Source organism: Neoarius graeffei, chromosome 4 (assembly GCF_027579695.1).
Source record: "Neoarius graeffei isolate fNeoGra1 chromosome 4, fNeoGra1.pri, whole genome shotgun sequence".
Lineage (NCBI taxonomy): Eukaryota > Metazoa > Chordata > Actinopteri > Siluriformes > Ariidae > Neoarius > Neoarius graeffei.
The window spans coordinates 58,807,915-58,835,225 of NC_083572.1; the positions used below are offsets into that span (position 1 = coordinate 58,807,915).

A 27,311-nucleotide genomic window follows, 5' to 3' on the forward strand; every position below is an offset into this window, starting at 1 on the left:
CACATTTCTACAGATATATGTGTGAAAATAAACGCAGGATCTCATGCATATCTTCATTCAGAAGCCCATCCACATTTTGACATTTGTGACAATTAAGGATTATCCATTCTCCCAGTGGATGGATTTAGAGGGCATGTAGAGTTCCCTAACAATTCACTGAAAAATGGCACAATGTACATCGTTCAAATGTAGCCTTGAACGTTGTGTCATGACAGTCACACAAATTAGTTTAAAAAAAAGGTCAATCCACAAGGCACATGCAATGGGAGAGTAGACAAAAAGGGAGAGATATTTGAAGTGAAGGAAATAGGATTAGCACTCTATCTTTCTCTCACTCTCGTTCTCTGTTTCTCTGACAATCATGTTCAGACTCAACTAATTCTCTGGAAGTCTCTCATCTTTCAGCATAAATCTCCACATCTTTGTATTTGCTCATCATGTAAATCGCACGTTTATTCATTGTCCTCCATCACACCCAAAATGAAATATGCATCCAGACTGCTTGGTTTCAGACAAGAGGAAAAAATCTCATCCCTTTGCTTCAGCGCTTATTATACAGACCTTAAAATTTAATATTTACACAAAGCTGCCAAACTTCACACTGACACTGATTCTGTTAGTAAATTAGTGTAATCTGATTTGTGAGCAAATGGTCCACTTAAGCCAAAGAGCAAGAATTGGGTGAAGTACAGTGTGGTTTCTATGTTTTTTTATGCAGATAATTTCACTGCTACATTGATAGTGATACATATCAGTAATGTCAGTTATGCTTGGCAAATGATGTAATGCTGTTCCCTCCAATAATGCAGCGGCATAGAGAGCAGTCCACTAAAGCCAAACCAGATGCAAAAAAAAACAACCAACCAAACAAACAAAAAAACACCCGTTAGGCGGATCCATTTTAGACAGGTAATTTTTTTTTATGTTAAGAACACCTTTTCTGTCCCCAGTTACTCATTCAGTCAAATGTTCACCTCAAAAGGTAATTAAAATGAATTAAAATGTATCACATGAATCAGAGTTGCATTACCATGCACTATTGACAGTGTGGTACTTTTTTGGCATTGGTTAAATTTTTTTTTTTTGTCAGGAAAATTATAGGCTACACGCTGTAAAAATTCCAACTCTATTGCCAAGGTAATGAAAAGGGGAGACTGAAGCATGCCTATTTGTGACTTCAGGTAGTACTGCGGAATTGTGGTGTTTTAGGAAAAAAGCGTATTTTGCTAACGTAAATCAGGGTCTGCTGTTGAACAGTAGAACACTACCCTTCCTCACCAGCAGAGGTCACAACCTCCTGAATATTAACACTTTATTTCTGGCTCATTTGCCATTCCAGCTGGCTTTGTCTAAACATTGGGTATTTCTCAGGATGCTTCCATGGTAGGACAGGTCCTTCCAAGTTGGGTCCTTCGGATTCTAGGCAAGATTCCTTCCTAACATTTGGAGAACACATAATGGAACAGTCTAGCGGGTGTGCGTCATTTGAAAAGGTGCTTGGCAAATGATGTAATATGTGTGCATAGGATTGTGGTTGCTTGAATTATGCCGAGGATACACACAGGCATCCTTGAAAATTATCTGAATGAAAGACACATCCCTGGGTAGAATTCGAAGGCTCCTAGACGCTGGAACAGTCCTCCAGCATGCAGTCATTAAGGACTTTTCATTGACATTGAGAAACACCTATTCATTGCAAGGTCCTGCCAATTTCTATATTATGTAAGCTATGAACATTATTGCACTGAGTACCTTCAGTGTTTTCTTGACCTCATTAACCTCAACCTACTTTTGTCAAGTCTGCCTACCTGAATGGCATATCAAGGACTACCTGCCTTTCTGCTTTGAAGACTGACATACAATTGTCTACTATGCCTTGTACACAATTAAAACTCTGCACATGGATTCTGATTCTGCAGAGTTACATCTGCATTCGAAAGCAAGGGTGGTATGTTCCAGACAAATCAACACATCATAAAACCCCAAGGCATCCACATATGTTCCAGTTGAACACCAATCAGCATTTCCAAAGCCTTAAAAAAAGAAAGAGGAACACAGTCAAAGACTTGTTAATGAGAACCAATTACTCTTTCTCTGACTTTTTTACTCTTCCTACAGCCTTTAATGGTGTCCATTTGTAGCTTGTCTCAGCCAGACAGAAACGTATTAGCTTGTTTTCATCAGCCTTAAATCACATCAGCTAATTTGCATACTCTAAAAACAGTATTTACTGAGTTAGCATTGATCCTGGGTCTGATAAACACCTCCACTTACACATATTTAACAAATACACCTGAATAAAATGGTAATTGTAATAAAAAAAAACATGCTAGATTTGACAATAAGCTTTACAAGCACGTGTACAAAATGCCATAATGATCTAAAGAAAAGGGAAATATAAAATGAAATTGTGGAAATGTTTATGCTGCTAAACAAGACTTATCATATAGTATACGTAATGTACAAGTAGATACATGTCATAGTTATAGTAAATGACAAAACCCTTATTAGTACTTGATTTCTATTTCCAATTCAGCATATTATTACTCGTCATTCATACACAGTTCAAATGACCCATGGGCAGAACTTATCCAAACTCTCTAGGATCTCATTTCAGATTTGCAGAATCAATTTAACACTAGCACATTTACTGTGAGATCACATGTACAGCTAATTTCTTTTGTGAACATTTGTGGGGTGAACCCAAATAGACTGGGAATAGAACAAATTCTGTAGAAAAATAGAGCAGGCATTGCATTGATGAATAATACACACTGACCTACACTGCAGTTCTTTAATTCATAGTGTGAGTTTGAGCCATGGCTAATTATTCCTTCCAAGTGTGAGTAAATAGGAGCAATGTAGTTTGCCCTACCTCAACTGGAAACCGCTTTCCATTAATGCTGTGCTCTGAGCCGGCTGATCCATTGCTGTGGCCCCAGTGAAACTCCACTTTCGCTGCCTTGAACCGCCCAGGTAGATCTGCTCCTCTTACAAAGTAGTCGTTCTTCAAAATAATGGAGACTAGGAAGATAAAGGAGGTATATGCAAGAGTATATATCACAACACAATTAATTACTGCTGCCAAGCTGAGAACAAAGCAAATCATTACTACAAAAAGATTTAGGATTCAGTATTTCATTGTTACAACATCTGCAAAGTTGTTAGGAATTAACTTACGGTTGGCTAAAAAAAAGAACAAAAAAGATTCAAGGTCTCAAAAGTTGAAACAGACGTGATAACAATAACGACAAACCTTAGACAAAACACAAGGCTTAAAAAGGTGCTGTACTCAATAAGGGGTGCTGTGTACACTTATATGCTGTGACTACAAAAGTTAATTCTAGACAGACTTATTTTCTGGTAACAATGGTAATAGTTCAGTATTCGGAGGACAGTGGTTTCTGGTGGTGATTAGTTGAAAAAGCTGAGATAACCAATGATGAGAGTTGGCCTGTCATCAGTTCTAAAAACCCTTGAACATTTGTGTAGGGAAAACATAGGCATAATTTTTCTTAAAGGACCCATGGCATGGTGGTTTGTTGATGCTTTAAACGGGCTCGTGGAGGTTTCCGGATGTTATATCCGCAGCCTTTCTCGAAATGAACCCTCGGCACGTAGATATAGCCTCCTGGGAGAAAGCCCCATTTCAGTGCTTTTCCCAGTGCGTCGTTTTGCTAATGAGAAGCAGGAGGCGGGGAAGGGTAGAGGGTGGGGGCGGGTCTTATCATTAATGTTCATAACATGTAAACGTGTTACCTCTGATTGGCTAACAGCACTGTGACGCTACCTCCAGTGGGTCAGAACAAGCGGATGTGGGTGTCTTACTATGGCGAGAGAGAAGGAACAAACCGCAAAGGGAAAAATACTGCGCACTGACGTCATTAAGGTGCGACGCGAGGAAATAAAATAAATTCAACAAATGTTTGGGTTTTTACTGAACAAACAAACAAATAAAATGAACGAGTGACTTAAAAAAAAGAATGTGGGTGTCTTTGTAAAAACTGTTTTGATTGGCTATTATAACAGAGCATGCTGCATGCTTTTTGGTTTTGTAGCGCAGAGTACCTGGCTAACTGCAGGAAGCGGTTAGCTGCACAGCTAATGTAGCCATTGCAAGGCTAACGTGGCACCGATTTTAAAACACGGCAAAACGACTTAACAGTTATACACTTACTTGTTCGGTGTTTGTGGCTGATGCGGCAGGGATGCTTGGTACGGACCCAGGCTTAAGTGACAGTTGATGTGCAAAACCTGCCCTGTACTGTCCCAAGTTGTGGAAACATTCATCAGGAAAATGCTTCCGACAAACATACACCGTCTTAGGTAGACTCGACGGCGTATTATTGGAGTAAATAAAATTAAGCCACTGTGTCTTCAGGGGCTCTCCCGTCGGCAGTAAAAACAGACTCCTTTCTGTGTTGTCACATCCATGTACAGCGCAATTTCCATGTTTGGTGGCAACTTTTGAGCTGGGCGGGCAATCCATACAGTGGGTGGGAATCCAGAGGGGGGGCGTGGGGATCATCTCCCTTGCTGACGTAGGCAAGGGAAGAGCTTATCAACGCGCTGTTTTGACGCGCCATTCTCAAATGTTGGGCATAGTTTGGTTTACACATTATGAAATTTCTAGCCACTGGGGTGACTTAAGAAGGTCAGAGGAACTCATTTTAACGTTAAAAAACCTCAGAAAGTGAAAATTTCATGCCATGGGACCTTTAATACTGTATCTGAAAACGAATGTCACAAAGCTCATTTGATGCTCCAGACCAGCAGATATTAGGAGCTCTGCACCCAGGGTAAGTAGTAGCTCTAATTGCTATTTATAGTGATATGCTACAATTTGAATAATAGGAGATCCTGGATGAGGAATTCTCCCTGGCCACTGTACATAATATTAACTGTGGGTCTCAGTTGAAACCATCCATCCATTATCTGTAGCCACTTATCCTGTACAGGGTCACGGGCAAGCTGGAGCCTATCCCAGTTGACTATGGGCAAGAGGCGGGGTACACCTCTCAAGTCACCAGGTCATCACAGGGCTGACTCAGAGACAAACAACCATTCACACTCACACCTACAGTCAATTTAGAGCCACTAGCCTAACCTGCATGTCTTTGGACTGTGGGGGAAACCGGAGCACCCAGAGGAAACCCACATGGACATGGGGAGAACATGCAAACTCCACACAGAAATGCCCTTGCCAGCCGCTGGGCTTGAACCCAGGACCTTCTTCCTGTGAGGTGATAGTGCTAACCACTACACCACCGTGCTATCCTCAGTAGTCTACCTACATTATAAAAGACCTTCATCTGTTTCAACAGTGGTAAGTAAATTTGGATGGGAAAGAAGTTTGATTGGCATGATTATTAAAAATGATTGATCACTGATTGTTGGTGTCACCTTGAGAATGAGGTCAGTATTAAAGTCTGCTTGGGTGGAATTGTCAGTGTTTTGGCACAGATCGAGTTTTCAGGAAACTTTCTGTGGACATTTGTTATAGTACAGGGATGTAAGGCAGGATGATGCAGGTAGAAAGGGTTTTATTATAAAACAGGCAGACAGAATCCAAAAATGTAGGCAAAATCGTGGTCAAAACAAGCAAAAGTCAGGCAAACAAAAATATCAGGGCAAAACCAGGAAACAGGGAGTAATCAACAAACCAAAAAAAATCAATATCAAAATATAAGACAGCTTGGCAGAGGCAGACATGTGTGCACTAAAAAATACCTTGCAATCTGAGTGTGCATGAGAGAGTCCTTATATATTGAGTCTGTAATCAGCAGAAATGCGGAACAGCTGTGTGTAATAAACTGGCATGGGCCCATGGTGCATTCCAGGAACTGAAATCCAGACATGTAGTCCAGCGCCGAGGAACCCGGAAGTAGCCGTTTGGCTGTGCCAAGTTCACGAGGTACACAGAGCAGCACTCGGAGTGAGGGAGAGTTCATAACAGCTCCTCCATCCCCAAAGCCAGCAGGCAGAGTGAAGACATCATCCCTGAAGTCAGGAAACAGCATGATGTCATCCTCAAAGCCAGGAGATAGAGTGATGACATCATCCCCAAAGTCAAGAGCCAGAACAAGCTCTGGAGAGGAGGTCACCCTGTTGGCCTCTAGAGGGAGCTCTTCAGTGGTGGCTGCACTGTCAGCCCTGGCAGCCTCTGGAACATCTGTGCCAGTTTCAGCCCTTCAAAAAAAAAATTCCAGGCATTCTTCCCTCCTGACAGCCTAGAAGTGCCATTTCTGTATATTATCAAGCCTAGTGGCATCTCTGAGGCAGGGGTGTTCAATGATCGTAAGGTACTCGGTCCATTGGCATGCTGGTCCATTGAGCCAATGAATCATGCAACTTACCCAGATGCTTTCTGCAGGGTTGGGCTCCAAAAGGCTCTCAAAGAACAATCATCATTGGAGCAGGAACCTGTCTGGCAGACATTTTACACCATTATAGGGAGCTGGGACATCCATCTACCAGTGGTGGAGGAAAAACGTCTGCATGATGCCTGCTGCATCCATGTTATATGATGAAGCAGTATGTCATGGTACAGGGAGGTTAGACAAGATGCAAATGTAGGTAAAAAGGGTTTTATTATAAAACAGGCAGGTAGAATCCTAAAACGTAGGCCAAATTGTGGTCAAAACAAGCAAAAGTCAGGTGATCGGCAAACAACAATATCGGAATTAAATCCAAAAAAGCAAAAACCAGGAAACAGGGTGGGGTCAAAAAACCTTTCAAACCTTGCTCTTTCAGCAATATCAAAATACAAGATTGCTTGGCAGAGTCAGACATGAGTGCACTAAACAATATCTCACAATCTGAGTGGGCATGAGTGAGTCCTTAAGTACTGAGTCCATAATCAGCATAAATGCGGAACAGCTGCGTGTAATAAACAGGTAGTCCACTGCTGAAGAACCTGGACGTAGCTGATTGACTTGCTCCAGCCACTAGGAGCGAGGGAGAGTTCTTGACAACATTGGGGTATGGTAAGACTTGGTGCAGTGGATGCGTAGATGTGCTGTACGCATGGAAGTATGGATTTACTTAAAAAGTTGGGGGGGAATACTGTAGTAGCCATGTGTCAGCAGAAAGATAATAATAATAATAATAATAATAATGATGATGATAATAATAATAGGGGTGGCACGGTGGTGTAGTGGTTAGCGCTGTCGCCTCACAGCAAGAAGGTCCGGGTTCGAACCCCGTGGCCAGCGAGGGCCTTTCTGTGTGGAGTTTGCATGTTCTCCCCGTGTCCGCGTGGGTTTCCTCTGGGTGCTCCGGTTTCCCTCACAGTCCAAAGACATGCAGGTTAGGTCAACTGGTGACTCTAAATTGACCGTAGGTGTGAATGTGAGTGTGAATGGTTGTCTGTGTCTATGTGTCAGCCCTGTGATGACCTGGCGACTTGTCCAGGGTGTACCCCGCCTTTCGCCCGTAGTCAGCTGGGATAGGCTCCAGCTTGCCTGCGACCCTGTAGAACAGGATAAAGCGGCTAGAGATAATGAGATGAGATACCCAATAGGAATAGCACTTTGTAACTGTCAGAAGTATGGCTTTAACAAAGTTTTCATGGAAAAATCTTTAAGAAGACTGCCCTGGTGGCTTCAGAAACTACATTTTATATCTTATTAACTTCAAGGAAGAGAAAAACAAGAGGCTGCTGAGAGAATGACAGGATAACAAGAATTAACCTGCTTTACAGATGTGCCACAATATTAAATATTCTGGATATTCCCAATATTCACCTGACCTGGACTTTGTCAGATAATACTGATGATTGGTACAATGACAATATTCAGTAAAGCTTGCCCTCAGTAATATTGAAAGGGTATGTTCATGGTGTTAAACCCTTCAGAGGTTTCAAGTGCAGGTACAGTAGGTGGCAGGGACATGCAGTGCTTGAAACAGAAAGAGCTCCTTTGTGTTATTCCTTCATTGTTCCATAATGGTTGTGAGAAAGATAAACTAGCATGGTTTGCTTTGCATGTTAGGAATCACAAGCAGAGTGTTAGGGTTTTGCTGGGATTCGAACCTGGTTCGTTGGTGTGATAATCCAGCAAACCCCCACTAGGCCACCAGGGGGATGACTCAAATGCAGAGGCGTGAGGCGGAAGTAGAAAAAGAATCAAAAGGTTTATTTAAACTATATACACTATATACAGGGCAAAACAAAAGACAAAAAAAAAACCAAAGAGTATAATCCAAAAGAAAAGCAAAGTGCAAAAATTCAAAAGCTAAGAAGATCAAAAAACACAGTACAAAGGAAACTGGAGATAAACATAACAGCACAAAGACTCCGTGACAAGAGGACTGAACTCAGGGGTATAAATAGACAAACTAATTAAGGACACAGGTGAAGATAATTAGGCAATTAACACAAACACAAGACACAGGAACAGAGGCGGCCTCTAGAGGCCAAAATAAACACGACATGAAAAGGAAATAACAGCGGCCTCTAGAGGCCAAAACAGTCCTAGTCCTAACAGGACCCCCCCCCCTCTAGGAGCGTCTCCTGACGTTCCCAGGGCGATCCGGATGGGCCGAATGGAAGTCCCGACATAGTTCTTTATCAAGGACATCCCGAGCAGGAACCCAGCAGCGCTCCTCAGGACCATAGCCCTCCCAGTCCACCAGATATTGCAACCCGCCGCGGACCCGGCGGGAGTCAAGCAGGCGATTCACAGTGAACACAGTCTGCCCCTGGAAGATGCGGGGGGGTGGGGGGTTCCTAGGGGCAGGGGCATACGTAGACGTCAGTATGGGCCGTAACAGGGAAACATGGAAAGTGGGGTTGATCCTCAGAGTCCGGGGCAACTGGAGCCGGTAGGAGACAGGGTTCACCCTGCGCACCACCTTGAAGGGGCCAATGTAGCGAGGAGCAAGCTTGCGGTTCTCCACCCGCAGTGGAAGGTCCTTAGTGGACAGCCAAACACGCTGCCCAGGGCGGAAAGCGTGTGCAGGTCTTCTATGGCGGTTGGCCTGAGTCTGGTTGGTTCTGGAGGTCTGTATGAGGGTCTTCCTGACCTTGCTCCAGGTCTTGCGACACCGTCTCACATATTGGTTGACCGAGGGCACCCCCGCGTCCTCCTCCTGGTCCGGGAACAGAGGTGGCTGGAACCCGAATTGGCACTGGAATGGCGACAGCTTGGTGGCCGATGACTGCAGGGTGTTGTGGGCGTACTCCGCCCATGGCAGCCAGGTGCTCCACGATGTCGGGTTATCCATAGCCAGGCCTCGCAGGGTGGTTTCCAGGTCCTGGTTGAGCCTCTCCGTCTGACCATTGGACTGTGGGTGAAACCCAGAGGAGAGGCTGGCAGTGGCTCCGATGACCTTGCAGAACCCGTGCCACACTCGGGAGGAGAACTGGGGCCCTCGGTCTGAGACGATGTCCTGTGGAAGACCAAAGACTCGGAAGACATGATTAAACAAAAGTTTCGCAGTTTCAAGAGCAGAGGGGAGTTTGCACAGTGGTATGAAGCGGCAGGCCTTGGAGAATCTGTCAACTAAGACCAAAATGACCGTGTTACCTTGTGACTCAGGGAGACCCGTGATAAAGTCGACTGCCACGTGGGACCAGGGACGCCGGGGAATGGTCAGAGGATGCAGGAGACCCTGGGGACGCTGTCGTGGGTTCTTGGTTCTGGTGCAAACCTCACAGGACAGGACAAATGACCTTACTTCCTTCTCCATGTTAGGCCACCAGAAGCGTCTTTTCAGGAAGTCCAGGGTCCTCCGAGCTCCCGGGTGGGCGGTGAGAGGGGAAGAGTGACCCCACTGGAGAACCTTGGCCCGGGCTTGATGTGGGACGTACAAGAGGCCTGGTGGCCCCGTCCCAGGACCGGGGTCCTGGCGTTGGGCTCGTCGGACAGCCTCCTCAATACCCCAGCGGACAGGGGCCACAATCCGGGACACAGGGATAATAGGCCCGACTTCATTCTCCCTGTTAGTGGCAGAGAACAGTCTGGACAGTGCGTCAGGTTTGGTGTTCTTGGAGCCGGGGCGGTATGAGAGGGTGAAGTCAAACCGACTGAAAAACAGGGCCCACCTAGCCTGTCGAGGGTTCAGTCTCTTGGCTTGCTGGAGGTACTCCAGGTTCTTGTGGTCAGTCCAAACCAGGAATGGATGTTGTGCTCCCTCCAGCCAGTGCCTCCACTCCTCAAGGGCCAGTTTGACCGCTAGCAGTTCTCGATCCCCCACATCGTACCGGGACTCAGCAGGACTCAGGCGGTGGGAGAAGTAAGCGCAGGGGTGCAGCTTTCCTTCCGAACGTTGAGAGAGCACCGCGCCGACACCACTGTCCGAGGCGTCCACCTCCACGATGAATGGTTGGGAGGTGTCCGGGAGAACCAGAATGGGTGCCGTGCAGAAGCGGTCCTTGAGGTCTTTGAACGCCTTTTCTGCCTGAGGAGACCAGCCATAAGATCCACCTGTCCCTTTGGTGAGGTCTGACATGGGTGCTGCCACAGAACTGAAGTTCCTGATGAACTTGCGGTAGAAGTTAGCGAATCCTAAGAACCGCTGAACCTCCTTAACGGACTTGGGAGTAGGCCAATCCCGGACGGCCAGGGTCTTGGCAGGGTCCATTTGGAGTTGGCCTGTCCGTACAATAAATCCCAGAAAGGAGACCTCGGGAACATGAAATTCGCATTTCTGGGCCTTGGCGAACAGATTGTTCTGTAGCAGCCTCTGGAGAACCTGGCGGACATGGTGGCGGTGCTCCTGCACGGTCTTGGAAAAGATAAGGATGTCGTCGAGGTAGACAAAAACGTATAGGTTAATCATGTCCCTTAAGACGTCGTTGATTAGGGCCTGAAAAACAGCTGGTGCGTTGGTGAGTCCGAAGGGCATCACCTGGTATTCGTAGTGCCCAGACGGGGTGTTAAAGGCAGTCTTCCACTCGTCTCCCTGTCGGATACGGATGAGGTGGTATGCGTTCCGTAGGTCCAACTTGGTGAAGACGGTGGCGCCTTGGAGCAGGTCGAAAGCTGTGGACATCAGCGGAAGGGGATATCGGTTGCGCACAGTGATCTTATTCAGGCCCCTGTAATCAATACATGGTCGGAGCCCCCCATCCTTCTTGCCGACAAAGAAGAAGCCGGCTCCAGCAGGTGAAGTGGAGGGTCGAATAAACCCAGAGACCAGGGCATCTTTGAGGTATTCCTCCATGGCCTTGCGTTCTGGCTGAGAGAGTGAAAACAGTCTGCCACGAGGAGGGGTAGTCCCAGGGAGCAAGTCGATGGCACAGTCGTAGGCCCGGTGCGGAGGAAGAACGGCGGCCCTGCTCTTGCTGAATACCTCCTTGAGATCCCAGTACTCTGTGGGAACTTGAGATAACTCGGTGAGATCAGGGGGCTCGGCAGGAGACACAGGAGAGCTAGAGAGCAGACAAGAGGCATGGCATGCAGGGCCCCATTCCACAACCTGGCTTGTTACCCAGTCTATGCGAGGGTTGTGGTGAGTAAGCCAAGGAAGGCCTAGAATAACTGGGAACTCAGGTGAAGGAATCAGGTGCAGGGATATTTCTTCCTTGTGACCTTGAGACTGGAGGAAGACTGGAGAAGTAACTTGGGTGACTCTTCCATCACCTAACGCTTGGCCATCGAGGGCAGACACAGACAGTGGGACTTCAAGAGGTGCAGTCGGAATATTGATGCTTTGGGCGAAGTGAATATCCATAAAGTTCCCAGCTGCCCCTGAGTCTAACAAAGCTTGACAAGAGTGGACAGACTCACCCCAGGAGATGGAGACCGGGATGTAGATTCCTTGGCCAGGGAGTCCGGGAGAGAGGGTAGGCCCCGTCACAACCCTCCCTCGGCTGGACGGGGCGGTCCTTTTCCCAAGAGTTCGGGACATGATGCTCGGAAGTGACCAGGCTTGCCACAGTAGATGCAGCACTTGTCCCTCCTTCTGCGCTCCCTCTCAGATGCGGAGAGGCGAGTACGACCCACTTGCATGGGTTCTGGACAGTCACTGAAGGAGGTAGACGGTCTCCAGGTAGAGGTAGGGAGGCTGGGGGGGCTCAAGGCTTGGTGGCGTTCTCTCATCCTGTTGTCCAGACGAATAGCATGTGAGATGAGGGTTTCGAGGTCACTTGGGCATCCAATAGAGGCCAGACCGTCCTTGATGGGGTCAGACAGACCATGGTGGAAGGCTGACACCAGGGCAGTCTCGTTCCATCCACTTACTGCTGCGAGTGTTCGGAACGAGATGGCGTAATCTGCGACGCTTCCTCCTTGCCGGATGGACATGAGCTTTCGGGCTGCGTCGGTACTGATGTCTGCCTGATCGAAGACCCGAAGCATCTCTTCAGAAAACAGCTGGAAATCAAAGCACTCAGGTCCCTGTCTTTGCCAGATAGCAGTAGCCCAGGCTCGCGCCTTACCAGCTAATAAGGTGATCACAAAGGCAATCTTGCGGCGATCCGTAGTGTAGGTGGTAGGCTGAAGCTCAAAGGTGAGTTGACACTGGGTAAGGAACTCTCGGCACTCACTGTGCTTGCCGTCATACCTCTGTGGTGCAGGAAGGCTGGGTTCACGAGGTGAAGAAGGCAGCATTGCAGGAGGCACTGGAGCAGGAGTGGGAGCTGGATCAGGAGCAGGAGATGCAGGCAGAGATGTCAGCTGTGCCAGGGTTTTCCCAATTTGCTGAAGCAGTTCCTCGTGGCGAGCGAGGGCCTCACGTTGGCTGGTGAGCGTACGTCCATGAGCGTCCATGGTCGCTCCGAAGCGTGTCAAAGCTGCCATAATTCCCTGAAGGTTGGCCGGGTAGACAGTTGAAGCAGCCTCTGCTGAGTCGGTCATGACGGAGTCTTTCTGTTAGGGTTTTGCTGGGATTCGAACCTGGTTCGTTGGTGTGATAATCCAGCAAACCCCCACTAGGCCACCAGGGGGATGACTCAAATGCAGAGGCGTGAGGCGGAAGTAGAAAAAGAATCAAAAGGTTTATTTAAACTATATACACTATATACAGGGCAAAACAAAAGACAAAAAAAAAACCAAAGAGTATAATCCAAAAGAAAAGCAAAGTGCAAAAATTCAAAAGCTAAGAAGATCAAAAAACACAGTACAAAGGAAACTGGAGATAAACATAACAGCACAAAGACTCCGTGACAAGAGGACTGAACTCAGGGGTATAAATAGACAAACTAATTAAGGACACAGGTGAAGATAATTAGGCAATTAACACAAACACAAGACACAGGAACAGAGGCGGCCTCTAGAGGCCAAAATAAACACGACATGAAAAGGAAATAACAGCGGCCTCTAGAGGCCAAAACAGTCCTAGTCCTAACACAGAGAGATGGTTACTCACTGCTGCCACCAGTGTACAAAATTAAAATGTGTATACAGATTCAGGGTGAAAACCTTGGCGGATTTCACAAATCCAGGATCCTACATTTTGCTTTAAAATGAATGACAAAATGGGCTTCAGAGTTTAGTCCGTTACAGTCTGTGTCAAAGCGATATGGATTTAGCTTTCGCGCTACATCAGAAAAAGTCAATGAGTTTTTCCTTTGAATTAGTACTAAATCCCACAGATTAAGGTAGATGGTATGCAGTCATGGCAGCTCGAGAAAGAGTGGGTTTTCAGTGTGTGAGGAACTGAAGTAATTCCTCCATCGAAATTGCAAAGACCACTGGGTCTCAAATTCTGCTGGATACATGATGTACAACAAAGTCTTTTCCAACCCCAAATCAGAGGAAGTTGGGCTCATATATTAAAATTGAAATTAAAACTGAAAACAATGATTTGTAAATAATCTTTGACCTGTATTGCATTCATAACAACACAGCAGCACATTATTTGATGTGTTACCTCATGAAATGTATTTATTTCATCTCATCTCATCTCATTATCTCTAGCCGCTTTATCCTTCTACAGGGTCGCAGGCAAGCTGGAGCCTATCCCAGCTGACTACGGGCGAAAGGCGGGGTACACCCTGGACAAGTCGCCAGGTCATCACAGGGCTGACACATAGACACAGACAACCATTCACACTCACATTCACACCTACGGTCAATTTAGAGTCACCAGTTAACCTAACCTGCATGTCTTTGGACTGTGGGGGAAACCGGAGCACCCGGAGGAAACCCACGCGGACACGGGGAGAACATGCAAACTCTGCACAGAAAGGCCCTCGCCGGCCCCGGGGCTCGAACCCAGGACCTTCTTGCTGTGAGGCGACAGCGCTAACCACTACACCACCGTGCCGCCCAATTTATTTATTTATTTATTTAAAAATAAACATATTTTAATTTCTTGCAGCACCTTTAAAAAAAATTGGGACGGTAAAGCATTTACAATTTTGAGATGTTGCCATTCCTTCTCACAACACTTAAAAGATGTTTAGAGACTGAAGACACCAAGTGATGAAGTGATTCAGGTGTTATTTTGTCCCATTCTTCCTCCAAAGAGGTCTTAAGGTGTGGAACAGTATGGGGTCGTCATTGTCATAATTTCCATTTCAAAGTTTGCCACATATTCTCTGTTGGGGACAGAGTGAACAGGCACCCTCTTCTTCCACAGCCATGCCTTTGTAATGTGTGCAGAATGTGGTTTTGCACTGTCCTGTTGAAATATCCCTGGAAAAGATGTCGTCTTGAAGGCAGCATATGTTGCTCAAGAATCTCAATGTAATTTTCTGCATTAATGCTACCATCACAGAAGTGTCGGTTACCTTTGCCAAGGGCACTGACACAACCCCATAGAACGACAGACCTTGGCTTTTGGACTTGTTGCTGGTAACGGTCTGGATGGTCCTTTTCGTCTTTGGGTCTGAAGCACACGGTGTCCATTTCTTACACAAAAGACCTGGAATACTGATTCATCTGACCACAATACATGTTTCCACTGTGTGATGGTCCATTCCAGATGTCTCTGAGCCTGGAGAAGTCGACGGCGCTTCTGGATACAGTTAACATAAGGCTTCCTTTTTGCACAGTAAAGTTTTAACTGGCATTTGCGGATGTCACTCCATATTGTAGTGCTTGATAAAGGTTTGCCAAAGTAATCCTGAGCCCATGTGATTATATCAGTTATAGCTGAATAATGGTCCTTGATTCAATGCCGTCTGAGGGATTGGAGATCACAGCTGTTCAGTTTAGGCTTGCACCCTTGTCCTTTATACACCAAAATTCCTCCAGATTAATTGAAGTGTTTAATGATATTATGCACCGTAGAGGGTGAAATATTTAAATCCCTTCATATCTTTCTTTGAGGAACATTGTTTTTAAACATTTCAATAATTTTCTCCCTCATTTGTTGGCAAAATGGAGATCCTCAGCTGATCTTTGCTCCTCAAAGACTAGGCCTTTCCTGGTTACTGATTTTGTACCAAGTCATGTTTACAATCACCTGTTGACATCACCTGTTTCAAATCACATCATTATTTAATTATTTTGCCTCATTACTAGTCTGAAATTTCCCCCGACACACCTTTTTTTGGAATATGTCACAGGCCTGAAAAGCAGGAATGGATGTATATTAACGAGTGTAATGAAGTTGACCAGACAAAACATGAAATATCTTGGTATAAGAAATGTGAAATATGAAATACTAATACGAAATATGAAATACAAATCAAAGTTAATTTAAAAATCACTGCTTTCTTTTTTTTTTTTAATTTGCATTTTCCATACCGTCCCAACTGATTTAGGGTTGTAAAACAACCAGAATCCTACAACAGCAAGGGATGCAGAGTTTTCAAAGGGAAAATACAAGTGATAAATGCAGAAACCAAAAAAACTGGCAATAGTGTCAAAGATGTTCTCAGAGTGTAATAAAGACAGTCCACATCCAAGAATAACCATTCGGGAAAATAAATGGCTTACAATTGCAAAGTGTGTCAAGCAATATTCAAAAAAAAAAAAAACACCAACAAAAAAATTACTAGGTAAGGCAGGATGTACCGTACTGTATGTGCTGTAGTTGATGAATGCTGACTTCAAGTAGATTAAACTACTACATGGTAGCTATGGTAATAGTTAAAGTTTTAGGAATGGTGGCAAAGCGGGGGTGGTTTACAGGAATGTTTCTTGAATCACAAAATGTGGGACCAGTTGGTCCTCCACTAGGAGTCCCCACCTGGAAGAAGATGCTGTAATGTCAAAGTGACAGAAATTCATTAAGGCCATTAGGTAGGCTAATAGGATGGTATGCACTGGTTTACAGTGATCATCTTCAGGACATGTCAAACCCTTTTATTTAGAATGGAGCTGAATCCATTTTTTTTTATACAAAATGCCAATACATTGCAAAGCAAAAGCCAAGATCAAAAGAGAGGTTTCAGCATTTTTGACATGTTTGAGTTCATTTCTAACTATAAAGCAGGAGGTAGTTCATGTTTTCTGATGAAATACAGGGGAAAATGAAGTAATACATTTCGTATTCTTCTCTCTCTAACCGTATTATAGTTTCTATGCAGTAAAAAGTCAGCAATGCAATCAGTATATGACAAAAATTTAGAAAATGGTATTATGCATCATAAGTATTCCAGCATCTATGACAATCATTTCCTTTGAATTCTTGAAAAGCCACTGAGGTTGGATGTATACAATATGAATGTCAGAAGAAATCTTATATAATGCCTTCCTGACCTGTCTTGCCTGTGTTCTTCATGGTGGTTTTGTTAGATGACTTGACTCCAAAGCCTTGCAGTGTGAGCTCCTGGCACTCCTGAGAAACCTTTGTGTCTTCATCTAGGATGTTGACAGGTGACTGGATTCTCTCCCCACACTCAGGGTACATTAATGCCCATCTCCCTGGCCCATGGATCCCTTTAAGCAGATACAGAAGCAAAAATCAAAATAGGCACTAACTCTCACATTTTTGTATGGGGTAGGAGTTCCACCAGAGTGGAACTGGGAAATCAACGCTATAAGATGAATGTCCATTGACATTCCCTATCAGAGGAAAAAAGAGGCATTTTGCCCCAGTTGTCAAACACACATTTTAATCTTAGATTTCGAAGGAAGTTGCTTGAATAACAAGCATGATGTATTTCACTCATTTCATCATGACCTACGGTACAGCTTGCTTTGACCTTGTTTAGAACTGTTTTGTTTTGGTATACTCAAAGAAAAAAAAGTGCTTTTTGTGTGTGAAATAATGATTTGATTTACAAAATGATTACGTACAGTTCAGAATATTATTCTTGATGTGTGCATGTAACAAGAGACTCGGAGACACTGAGTATGGATCTATGTGCTGGAGGTTGTATTAATGCATAAATCAAGTTCAAGACAATCCAGGTCAATACCAAAAATACACAGAATGCAAACAAATTCAACTAAGAGGCAAATGCAGAGTCAGTAGACAAAAACAGTCAAAAATGAAAGCGATACAAATCAGGAAACAAAGATTAGAGAGCTAGACAATATGGCTTCGAACTTACACAACTGCAAGCATCTGTTAAGGCTCTGCACTGTACCTAGAATACATGTGCTTTAGCTATGTATCGGTTACCCAGGAAATAAACTGGATAAATAACTGGTGAGAAAAGTCATTAAACTTGTCACCTTTAAGTTTAGTGATACTCTCAGAGGAGCTAAAGGGCATGAATGTTATGAAAGTTAGAAAGAAGTCACCTCAGGTATGTTTCTGCCTCAGAAACAAGCCAATTAGGGTATCTATTTCCATTAAAGGTCATTTCAAAATAATCGCCATGAGCCAGATTTGTTTAAGATTTTGTTTCCTATATCAGAATTTCAGTGGGTCTATGAAGTATTTTGTGGCATTGTCGTTTGATGGCTTAGACTTGGATCACTTCGGTTGGCCTTCCACAAGCTTCTAAACTTACTTTGCTGTAATTTTTTGCTCATTCTTCCCATGAGAACAGAAGAAGGAGATGTGATGGTCATGCCAATACTTTCACTTTGTTATTCTTAAGCCAATTTGTTACACTATAGAGGTACGCTTAGGATCACTATCCAGTTGAAACCAAGTTTTTACTTTCTGGCTGATGTCTTGACATTTTGTTTCAGCATTTCTAGATAATCCTCCATCATGATTCTCATGATGCCATCTATATTCTGACGTGCAACCGTCCCTTTTCCACAACATAATGCTGCAACCCCCATGCTTCACAGTGGGATTTGTGTTCTTCTGACCATTTTTGTTTCATCTGAGAACCAGAAAACACTTCCAAAATGTTGATGATCACCTTCAAATTTCATTCTGGCTTTTTTTTATGATGGTTTTAGAATAGGGGCTTCTTCTTTTCTTTCTTTCCCCCCCTGCCACGGATTCTGACCGCACACCCCCCTGCCCCCCCTTCAGCATCTGACATCATGTCACCCTCACAGTCTCCCCCCCAACACACACACACACACACACACACACATACTCTCAACATTCATTTGCATACTGAACTCAGGGACTGCACATTTCACTTTACCTCGCTCATTTGCACTATTCCGCACTACCTCACCTTAACAGCTATTAGTTTATTGTTTATACTGCTTATTTCTTGTTTACCTGCTATACCTCAAGTGCCCTTGACTGTTTATTTTATGTCCTTTGCTCTAATTTATATATATATATATATATAATGTGTGTGTGTATATATATATATATATATATATATATATATATATATATATATATATATATATATACACACACACACACACACACACACACCTGTGAGTGTTTAGTCTATGTCTATTTCTTATCTAGAGTGTTTATACTGTTTATATTGTTTATTTCAGTTATTCTATTTTTATTTATTGCATTGCCTGTTTGCACCGTGGGTCAGAGAGGACTGAAATTTCATCTGTACTGTATGTCGAGCATGTATAGCATATTTGACAATAAAGTTGACTTGACTTGACATCCAATTAACTCCCAATTATGGCAGTTGGCCAATCAGAAGCTTCTTAAGTCTATGTCATCAATTGCATCACATTTTTGGAATCTTCCAGACTGTTTAAAGAGATAGTCAAATTAACGTATATAAGATTTGACTGAATGGATTTCTCATATAATGAATTAAAACTTGTAATAAACCTGTCTCTAACTAATTATTTCAGCATGACCTCTATTATGAGCAAAGTAGATGACCTCCCTAATTGACTTGCCAAAATACACACTCACTGTCCACTTTAATAGGAACACTTGTACACCTGCTCATTTATGCAGTTATCCGAACAGCTAATCAGGTGGCAGCAGCACAATGCATAAAATCATACAGATACAGGTCAAGCGCTTCAGTTCATCTTCACATCAAACATCAGAATGAAGAAAAAGTGTGATCTCTGTGACTTTAACCGTGGCATGGGTGTTGGTGCCAGATGGGCAGGTTTGAGTATTTCTGAAACTGCAGATCTTCTGGGATTTTCACACACAACAGTTTGTAGAGTCTATGCAGAATGATTTAAAACAACAGCAACAACAACAACAAAAACCCATCCTGTGAGTGGAGGCTACGCAGCCTGAAATGCCTTGTTGATGAGCGTGATTAGAGGAAATGACCTGACTGGTCTGAGGTGACAAGTAGTAACTCAAATCATCACTCATTCACATCCCTGGTGAGCAGGAAAACATCTCAGAAAGCAGATCAAACCTTGAGGTGGATGAACTACAACAGCAGAAGACCACATCAGGTTCCATTCCTGTCAGCCAAGTACAGTACAAGAATCTGAGGCTATTGTGGGTACATCGTTACCCAAATCGGACAGGTGAAAACTGGAAAAATGCCAGATTATTATTTTTTAAAAATATAATCTTCATATGCAGTTTTGATGAATTAGTGTATGTACTATTATACTTAGTACTTTGGCCAGACTGAGCTAGAGAAAATGAAAGACTGGATCGAAGAAACAAAAGCTTGGATGAATAAACTCTTCCTAAAAGAGTAAGTAAATCTATAATAGATCTTACTGATGATTTTCTGTGAAACCAAACTTGATTCACTTATAAGATAATTCTAATAAGGCATATTTTTACTGAAGAAAAATAACCAAAATAAGACACGTGTTAACATTATATGAAGCCCAGAAATAGTTTCATAACCTGTATTATTACTATATTAGGGCCAAATAAATTAAATCAAATCAAATCAAATCTCTAAATTGTACCACTGCAATGTGTTGCTGCTTGGCTCCCATGCTGTCTCTGTAAGTAAGTTTCAGCAAGTCCAGAATGTAGTTAGTATATTACTCCAGGATTAGTCAATATCCATTCACTCTTTTGACCACAAAATCCTGCTCTTGACATTTAAAGCTCTAAATGTTATATCCCTCTGGTATAACTGGCTCATCTACTAAAGCAGTGTGAAACATCCTGAGCATTTCACTTAGCTGTGGCAAACCTACTGTTAATTCCTACAATCACTTGCAACTAAGCCAGTGGAAGATGTTCCAGATAACATTAAGAATACTAGATATTTTAAAATCCAGATTAAGAATTTATTTTTAAAAATTAAATCCTAAAAATACATCTCATCTCATCTCATTATCTCTAGCCGCTTTATCCTTCTACAGGGTCGCAGGCAAGCTGGAGCCTATCCCAGCTGACTACAGGCGAGAGGCGGGGTACACCCTGGACAAGTCGCCAGGTCATCACAGGGCTGACACATAGACACAGACAACCATTCACACTCACATTCACACCTACGGTCAATTTAGAGTCACCAGTTAACCTAACCTGCATGTCTTTGGACTGTGGGGGAAACCGGAGGAAACCCACGCGGACACGGGGAGAACATGCAAACTCCACACAGAAAGGCCCTCGCCGGCCCCGGGGCTCGAACCCGGACCTTCTTGCTGTGAGGCGACAGCGCTAACCACTACACCACCGTGCCGCCCCCTAAAAATACATTTAGTATATATTTAATCATGGCACTGTTAATTTGTAATAATTAACACAGACTAGGAAATTTATTATTATTATTATTATTGCTGTCAAAGAAATTGATCAATTATTTACAGATTCTTTTTCTAATAATTGCCTAATCACAAAAAATGTGTTGACGTGATCATCCAAAATAAGACAAAACATATCCTATACTAAAATGAAGCTGAGTACCTCAAATATAGAATAAATACTTGAAATTACATGTGACCAAGATAAAGCAGTTACTAAAAGTGAGTGAGTAAAACCTGTATGAAAAGTTGAAGTTAAGATTAATATATATATATATATATATATATATATATATATATATATATATATATATATATATATATATATATATTTTTTTTAATTTCATAATTTTGGGCGGCACGGTGGTGTAGTGGTTAGCGCTGTCGCCTCACAGCAAGAAGATCCAGGTTCGAGCCCCATGGCCAACGAGGGCCTTTCTGTGCAAAGTTTGCATGTTCTCCCCGTGCCCGCGTGGGTTTCCTCCGGGTGCTCCGGTTTCCCCCACAGTCCAAAGACATGCAGGTTAGGTTAAAGACATGCAGGTTTGATTCTAAATTGACCGTGAGTGTGAATGTGAGTGTGAATGGTTGTCTGTGTCTATGTGTCAGCCCTGTGATGACCTGGTGACTTGTCCAGGGTGTACCCCGCCTTTCGCCCGTAGTCAGCTGGGATAGGCTCCAGCTTGCCTGCGACCCTGTAGAACAGGATAAAGCAGCTAGAGATAATGAGATGGGATTGCTAATAGGACGTAAATCCAGTTTTGTTTTGTTTTTCAGGATATATTGCACCTCAGGATATTTTTTGATCCAGCTCACTTGTTAATATTAATGGTTACACTCAAAACATAGGAAAACAGCCTTCTGCTATTTTGTAAAAGCATAGTAGGCCATAGGTCATAGTACAGTATTTTGATTTGATATACTAATACATATTCATGTATCCTCGCATGTATTCTTACCCGTGTAAATATTGCTTCATTTTTTTAATTTGGTATTCAGCAGAACAAAGTTTAAACAATGTAAACAGTGTTTTTATAGTACAGAGACAGATGCATGTGTTCTTATATCAATGTGCTATATAAATTATGTATATTGCATATATGTACTGTATATACACACTGTATATTGTGTATATTCTGCAGAGCACGCCATCATGTTCTTATTTTATTTTTATTATATTTATTACATTCTATTCTTTTTATTATATTTATTACATTACTCTCCTTATATACCACTTCCCCTCCCCACTATCCTCATGACCCACGGAGCATTGCAATAAGCATTTCATTGCATGTCATACTCTGTATGATCGTGTATGTGACAAACAAAATTTGAATTTGATTTGAAATTCTGGGTAATGACTGTGTAACATGCGAAAGTATGCTGTAAACTACTAAAAGTCATACAATATCATTGTCTGGGCTTAGATTTTCTGTCAGTAGATAAATTCTGCACTGTATCTAGCTGAGATATAGTCAATCTCTGTAAATGTAAAAATAGCAAAGCATAAGCAAGTTTACTTATTTACTGAATCCCTGTTCCACGGATGTGACTGAGATACAAAAAAAGAAAAAAAAATCGTTCATCAGCATCTAAGACTGCCATTGAGACAGAAATATGAGCACAGACTCATAGACTCTTAGAAGCTGAGCTGAATAATGCTTTCATAAGCAGTAACTATATATATATATATATATATATATATATATATATATATATATATGCTTGCCAATGCTTGAAACATCATTTTATTCTTGAGATTTGTTGGGTCCTTAAACATCATTTTGTTCTTGAAGTATTGCCTTAGGAAAAAAAATTCTCCCATTTTGCTGTGATAAAGATATATCGAGAGGATTGTAATATAAGTGAAATTTGAGAATTAAAAAAAAGGTCAGCATTTCAAAGCTCCAAAGAGGACATGATATTTTTTAAATGACTGACTCTGTCATTTAATTATAGCTACATTTTTAACATTTCAATCAAATGACGCATTGAAATGTAAATGGTCAGTGTGATGCCAAAAAAGTGCTAATCTATTAAAAGCTATTGTGAAATAAAGGATCTCCTGGGGCGGCACGGTGGTGTAGTGGTTAGCGCTGTCGCCTCACAGCAAGAAGGTCCGGGTCGAGCCCCGTGGCCGGCGAGGGCCTTTCTGTGCGGAGTTTGCATGTTCTCCCCGTGGGTTTCCTCCGGGTGCTCCGGTTTCCCCCACAGTCCAAAGACATGCAGGTTAGGTTAACTGGTGACTGTAAATTGAGCGTAGGTGTGAATGTGAGTGTGAATGGTTGTCTGTGTCTATGTGTCGGCCCTGTGATGACCTGGCGACTTGTCCAGGGTGTACCCCGCCTTTCGCCCGTAGTCAGCTGGGATAGGCTCCAGCTTGCCTGCGACCCTGTAGAACAGGATAAAGCGGCTACAGATAATGAGATGAAATGAGGATCTCCTGTTTTTGTATTTTCCAATTTTGTGCATACCAGGGTTAATGTGTACTGCTCTGAACACTATTGCCAAGTTGGAAAAGCAGAAACAGGAGACTGAAGTGAATCGCTCGTATTTCATGACTTGTCTATTCCTATTATCATGTTAACACTGTCACTTTACCATGGCAACAACACACTCCAGTGAAATAATCAGAGCCACAATCTAACTATCCACTCAAATTTCATCATCATTACCACCACACACTCTGAGCTCCTCTGCTGAGCTCAGTAGCGAGGGTGAAAGCCGCGGTGTGAATGGCCCCTTGGATTATCCCTAAATAAGCAGAGTGGCCCTCACAATGCTGTCACAAAGACAGCACCAAGACAAACCATCAGCAACTATATGTAGTTTGATTAGAAAAACTATTAAATCAAACAGCTTCCATGCAAATGACCAAAATGCTAATAATTAGTATGAGCAGGATGAAGGCTTTGCATCTTTAATTTTTTATAATGTGTGTCATGTTTATGGAATTTTGACGGAAATGTTGAAATATGAAGTTCACAAAAGATCTCAGGATTGATTTTGGAGATTTTGGACACTGCAAAAAACTGAAAACTGAATTTGAGGAGAAAATTCCTTAATACTAGTGAAATTATCTTGCTGCATGGACAGATAATTCTACTTGACAAGACATCTTGGAATAAATTGGTTACAATCTAGAACTAGTTTTAATAATCTCAGAGTTGGTGTCTTGGTGTCTTGAACCAACTGCCAGAGGACATTAAAAATGCTCCTGCTGTTGGCAGTTTTAAATCTAGGTTAAAGACCAAGCTGTTTTCAGATGCTTTCTGTTAAATAATTAATATTGTCTTCTTTTTTTTTTTTTTATAATTTTTACTTTCTCTGCATGTTTTAAATTTACTTTAATTTTAACTTTATTCTATTTTATTCTTTATTCTATTCTATTTTTTTCTCCTCCTATTTCTACTTTATTTTATTATTTTATTTCTACTATTGTTTAATTCTTATTATTTTCTTTTAATTCTTTTAATTCTTTTAATTAATTGTTTTAGAATAAAAATAAAATTATTTTATGTAATTTTATTTCTGTATTGTTTACTGTTTTTGTTTTTACTTCTGTAAAGCACATTGAACTGCCATTGTGTATGAAATGTGCTATATAAATAAACTTGCCTTGCCTTGCTTTGTATTCTTCCAATAGGAAATCCTAGATCGTTTCAGCTATATTCAAGATATTCTAACTTGCTAAGATGTCATTTTTTGCAGTGTAGAAGAATACAAGACACCAACTCTGAGATTATTAAAACTAGTTCTAGATTGTAACCAACTTATTCCAAGATGTCTTGTCAAGTAGAATTATCTGTCCATGCAGCAAGATAATTTCACTGGTATTTAGGAATTTTCTCCTCAAATTCAGTTTTCAGTTTATTTGCAGTGGAGTATCTCAGTCCTGCACACGTGGGTGTTTTTCTTGTTCCAATCACACCCACTTCAACTCATCAGCTCATTAACAACCCTGTATTAGCTCAAGTGCATGTATCAGAGGAGGGAAACATTAAAATGTACAGGACATGGGATACTCCAAGACCAGCTTGGGAACCTGTGACATTATTCATGAGTCACTTTTATCAGTCAGTAAATTTGACTGTACCATCTAAAAGCCAATTCCATTACACTCTTAGCTGTGCTCAGTTCCACCTAATTAACTTGATGATACTTTATGACAATCTCTTTAAGATGCCCTGACCGATTAAAAATCCAATACCTATATCTTCAGGCCAGGGACATGATGCTCATGGGAGCACAAGGAAAGATTTCTTTTCCTTCTGACAGATTAAGGTCAGATGACTTTCCAATGGGAAACAATGAAGTCATGCTTCTCTTTGGTAAAGGATTGATTGCTCCTTTTACCCAATTAATGAGAGGACAAGTAGGTCATTTTACAGTTCTAGGCCCATAGCTTTAGTCTTCTCAGAGCAGTAGTAATTGACAGCACCTTTCTACAGTCATACCACGAGTTTCATGCTCTACCTAAATCAAAATTTACATACTTTAATTTAACAAAGCTTAAAAACTTTCAACACTCAATCGCTAACACAGATTACAAAAATTTATTCTAAGCAATACAGCTACTTCCCTTTGAAAGTGCTAGATTTATACTTCAGTGTTTTTTTTTATGCTGATGCACATAGAAATGGAGATATAGTAACTTAAAGTTGATATAAAAATAATTTTATATGTGGTCTACTTGGAACAAGCACAGGACACTCTTTGGCATCAATCAGTCAATCAATCAATCAATCAATCAATCAATCAATCAATCAATCAATCAATCAATCAATTAGTTATTCTTTCCACATTCACTAGATATAAGCAATCACGTGCTCTGATTGCCTACTCTACTACTAAGCTATCAGCTCACATACTCCGAGTAGAGAAAAACAAAATGGCAGAGCGTACTGCTGAACCAACCGAGGACAAAATAAAAACTCTACTCGAAAACAACCCCCCCCAAAAAAAAAAAAAAAATTAAAAAAGCAACAAAATATGGAATAAAAGTATTTGATGGTAAGAATGTCCATCCATCATCTGTAGCCGCTTATCCTGTTCTACAGGGTCGCAGGCAAGCTGGAGCCTATCCCAGCTGACTATGGGCGAGAGGCGGGGTACACCCTGGACAAGTCGCCAGGTCATCACAGGGCTGACACACAAAGATAAACAACCATTCACATTCACACCTATGGTCAATTTAGAGCCACCAATTAGCCTAACCTGCATGCCTTTGGACTGTGTGGGAAACCGGAGCATCCGGAGGAAACCCACACAGACAGGGGAGAACATGTAAACTCCACACAGAAAGGCCCTCGCCGGCCACTGGGCTCAAACCTTCTTGCTGTGAGGCGACAGCGCTAACCACTACACCACCGTGCCACCTGGTAAGAATGTATCTTTTTATATTTTTCAAGAATTATTATTATAGCACTTTTCAAAAATTGCTACCGCATTTTGTCTTTTTTTTTTACATTCTAAGCAGAAATGATTTTGTTGGACGTTTTGTATAAAGTTTTTATTTATTGAATTTGCAAAAAATAAAAATGCTCTGTTTCTCAAAATCCAATGAATGTGGATAGAATAAAACTGTTATTCCACTCAACCGTGTCATATATGGCTTATAGCCAACTCAGTGCTATGCACCTCATCAGCTATCAGCTCATGTACGACCCAATTTTGTGGAATAACTGTAAAAATAATTATATATATATATATATATATATATATATATATATATATATATATATATATGAGTGATTCCACGCTTATGGGTACTGAAATGGGGACATGAACTTATTTTTAAAAATTCACCTAAAACCATTTCTTTTTTTACCATCAGGTCACAAAACATGTAATCTTTAATGAATGATATGTTAAAAGATAACTTTAATTTTCTGAGATGTAATAAAAACATATTTATATGCCAAAGTCAGAATGTAACAGAAGTGTTGTGGACATATTCTCAATTTTAACAATGTAGAATTACTTTTTGAAACATAGGAAGGTGATGTTTTAGCAAATATAATTAATAAACATGTGTAGTAGAATAAACATACACATTCTTTCAATAAGATTAACATGGTATATAGCTAGATTGTAATTAATTTGTAACAGACGCGAGATGGACAATCGTAACAGAAGTAATGTAACAGACATCATTTTGGAACTCATAGGCTTGACTTTGGCATATAAATATGTTTTTATTACATCTCAGAAAATTAAAGTTATCTTTTAACATATCATTCATTAAAGATTACATGTTTTGTGACCTGATGGTAAAAAAAGAAATGGTTTTAGGTGAATTTTTAAAAATAAGTTCATGTCCCCATTTCAGTACCCAAGAGCGTGGAATCACTCATATATATATATATATATATATATATATATATATATATATATATATATATATATATATAATAGTCGCGTTGTCAGATTTGTAGTATTCTTCCTTCA

General features: G+C 41.8%; 1 protein-coding gene across 2 annotated transcripts in view; it reads right to left on the minus strand.

Annotated features, from left to right (window-relative positions):
• Nucleotides 1-27,311, minus strand: part of ca16b (carbonic anhydrase XVI b) — a 239,642-nt gene that overhangs the window by 82,276 nt on the left and 130,055 nt on the right. For both annotated transcript variants that reach the window (XM_060919413.1, XM_060919412.1), the window contains exons 3-4: nt 16,596-16,775; nt 2,876-3,024 (exon numbers count right to left, since the gene is read on the minus strand). In XM_060919413.1, coding sequence (XP_060775396.1) covers nt 2,876-3,024; nt 16,596-16,775 — 329 coding nt within the window. The remainder of the gene's footprint in view (nt 1-2,875; nt 3,025-16,595; nt 16,776-27,311) is intronic.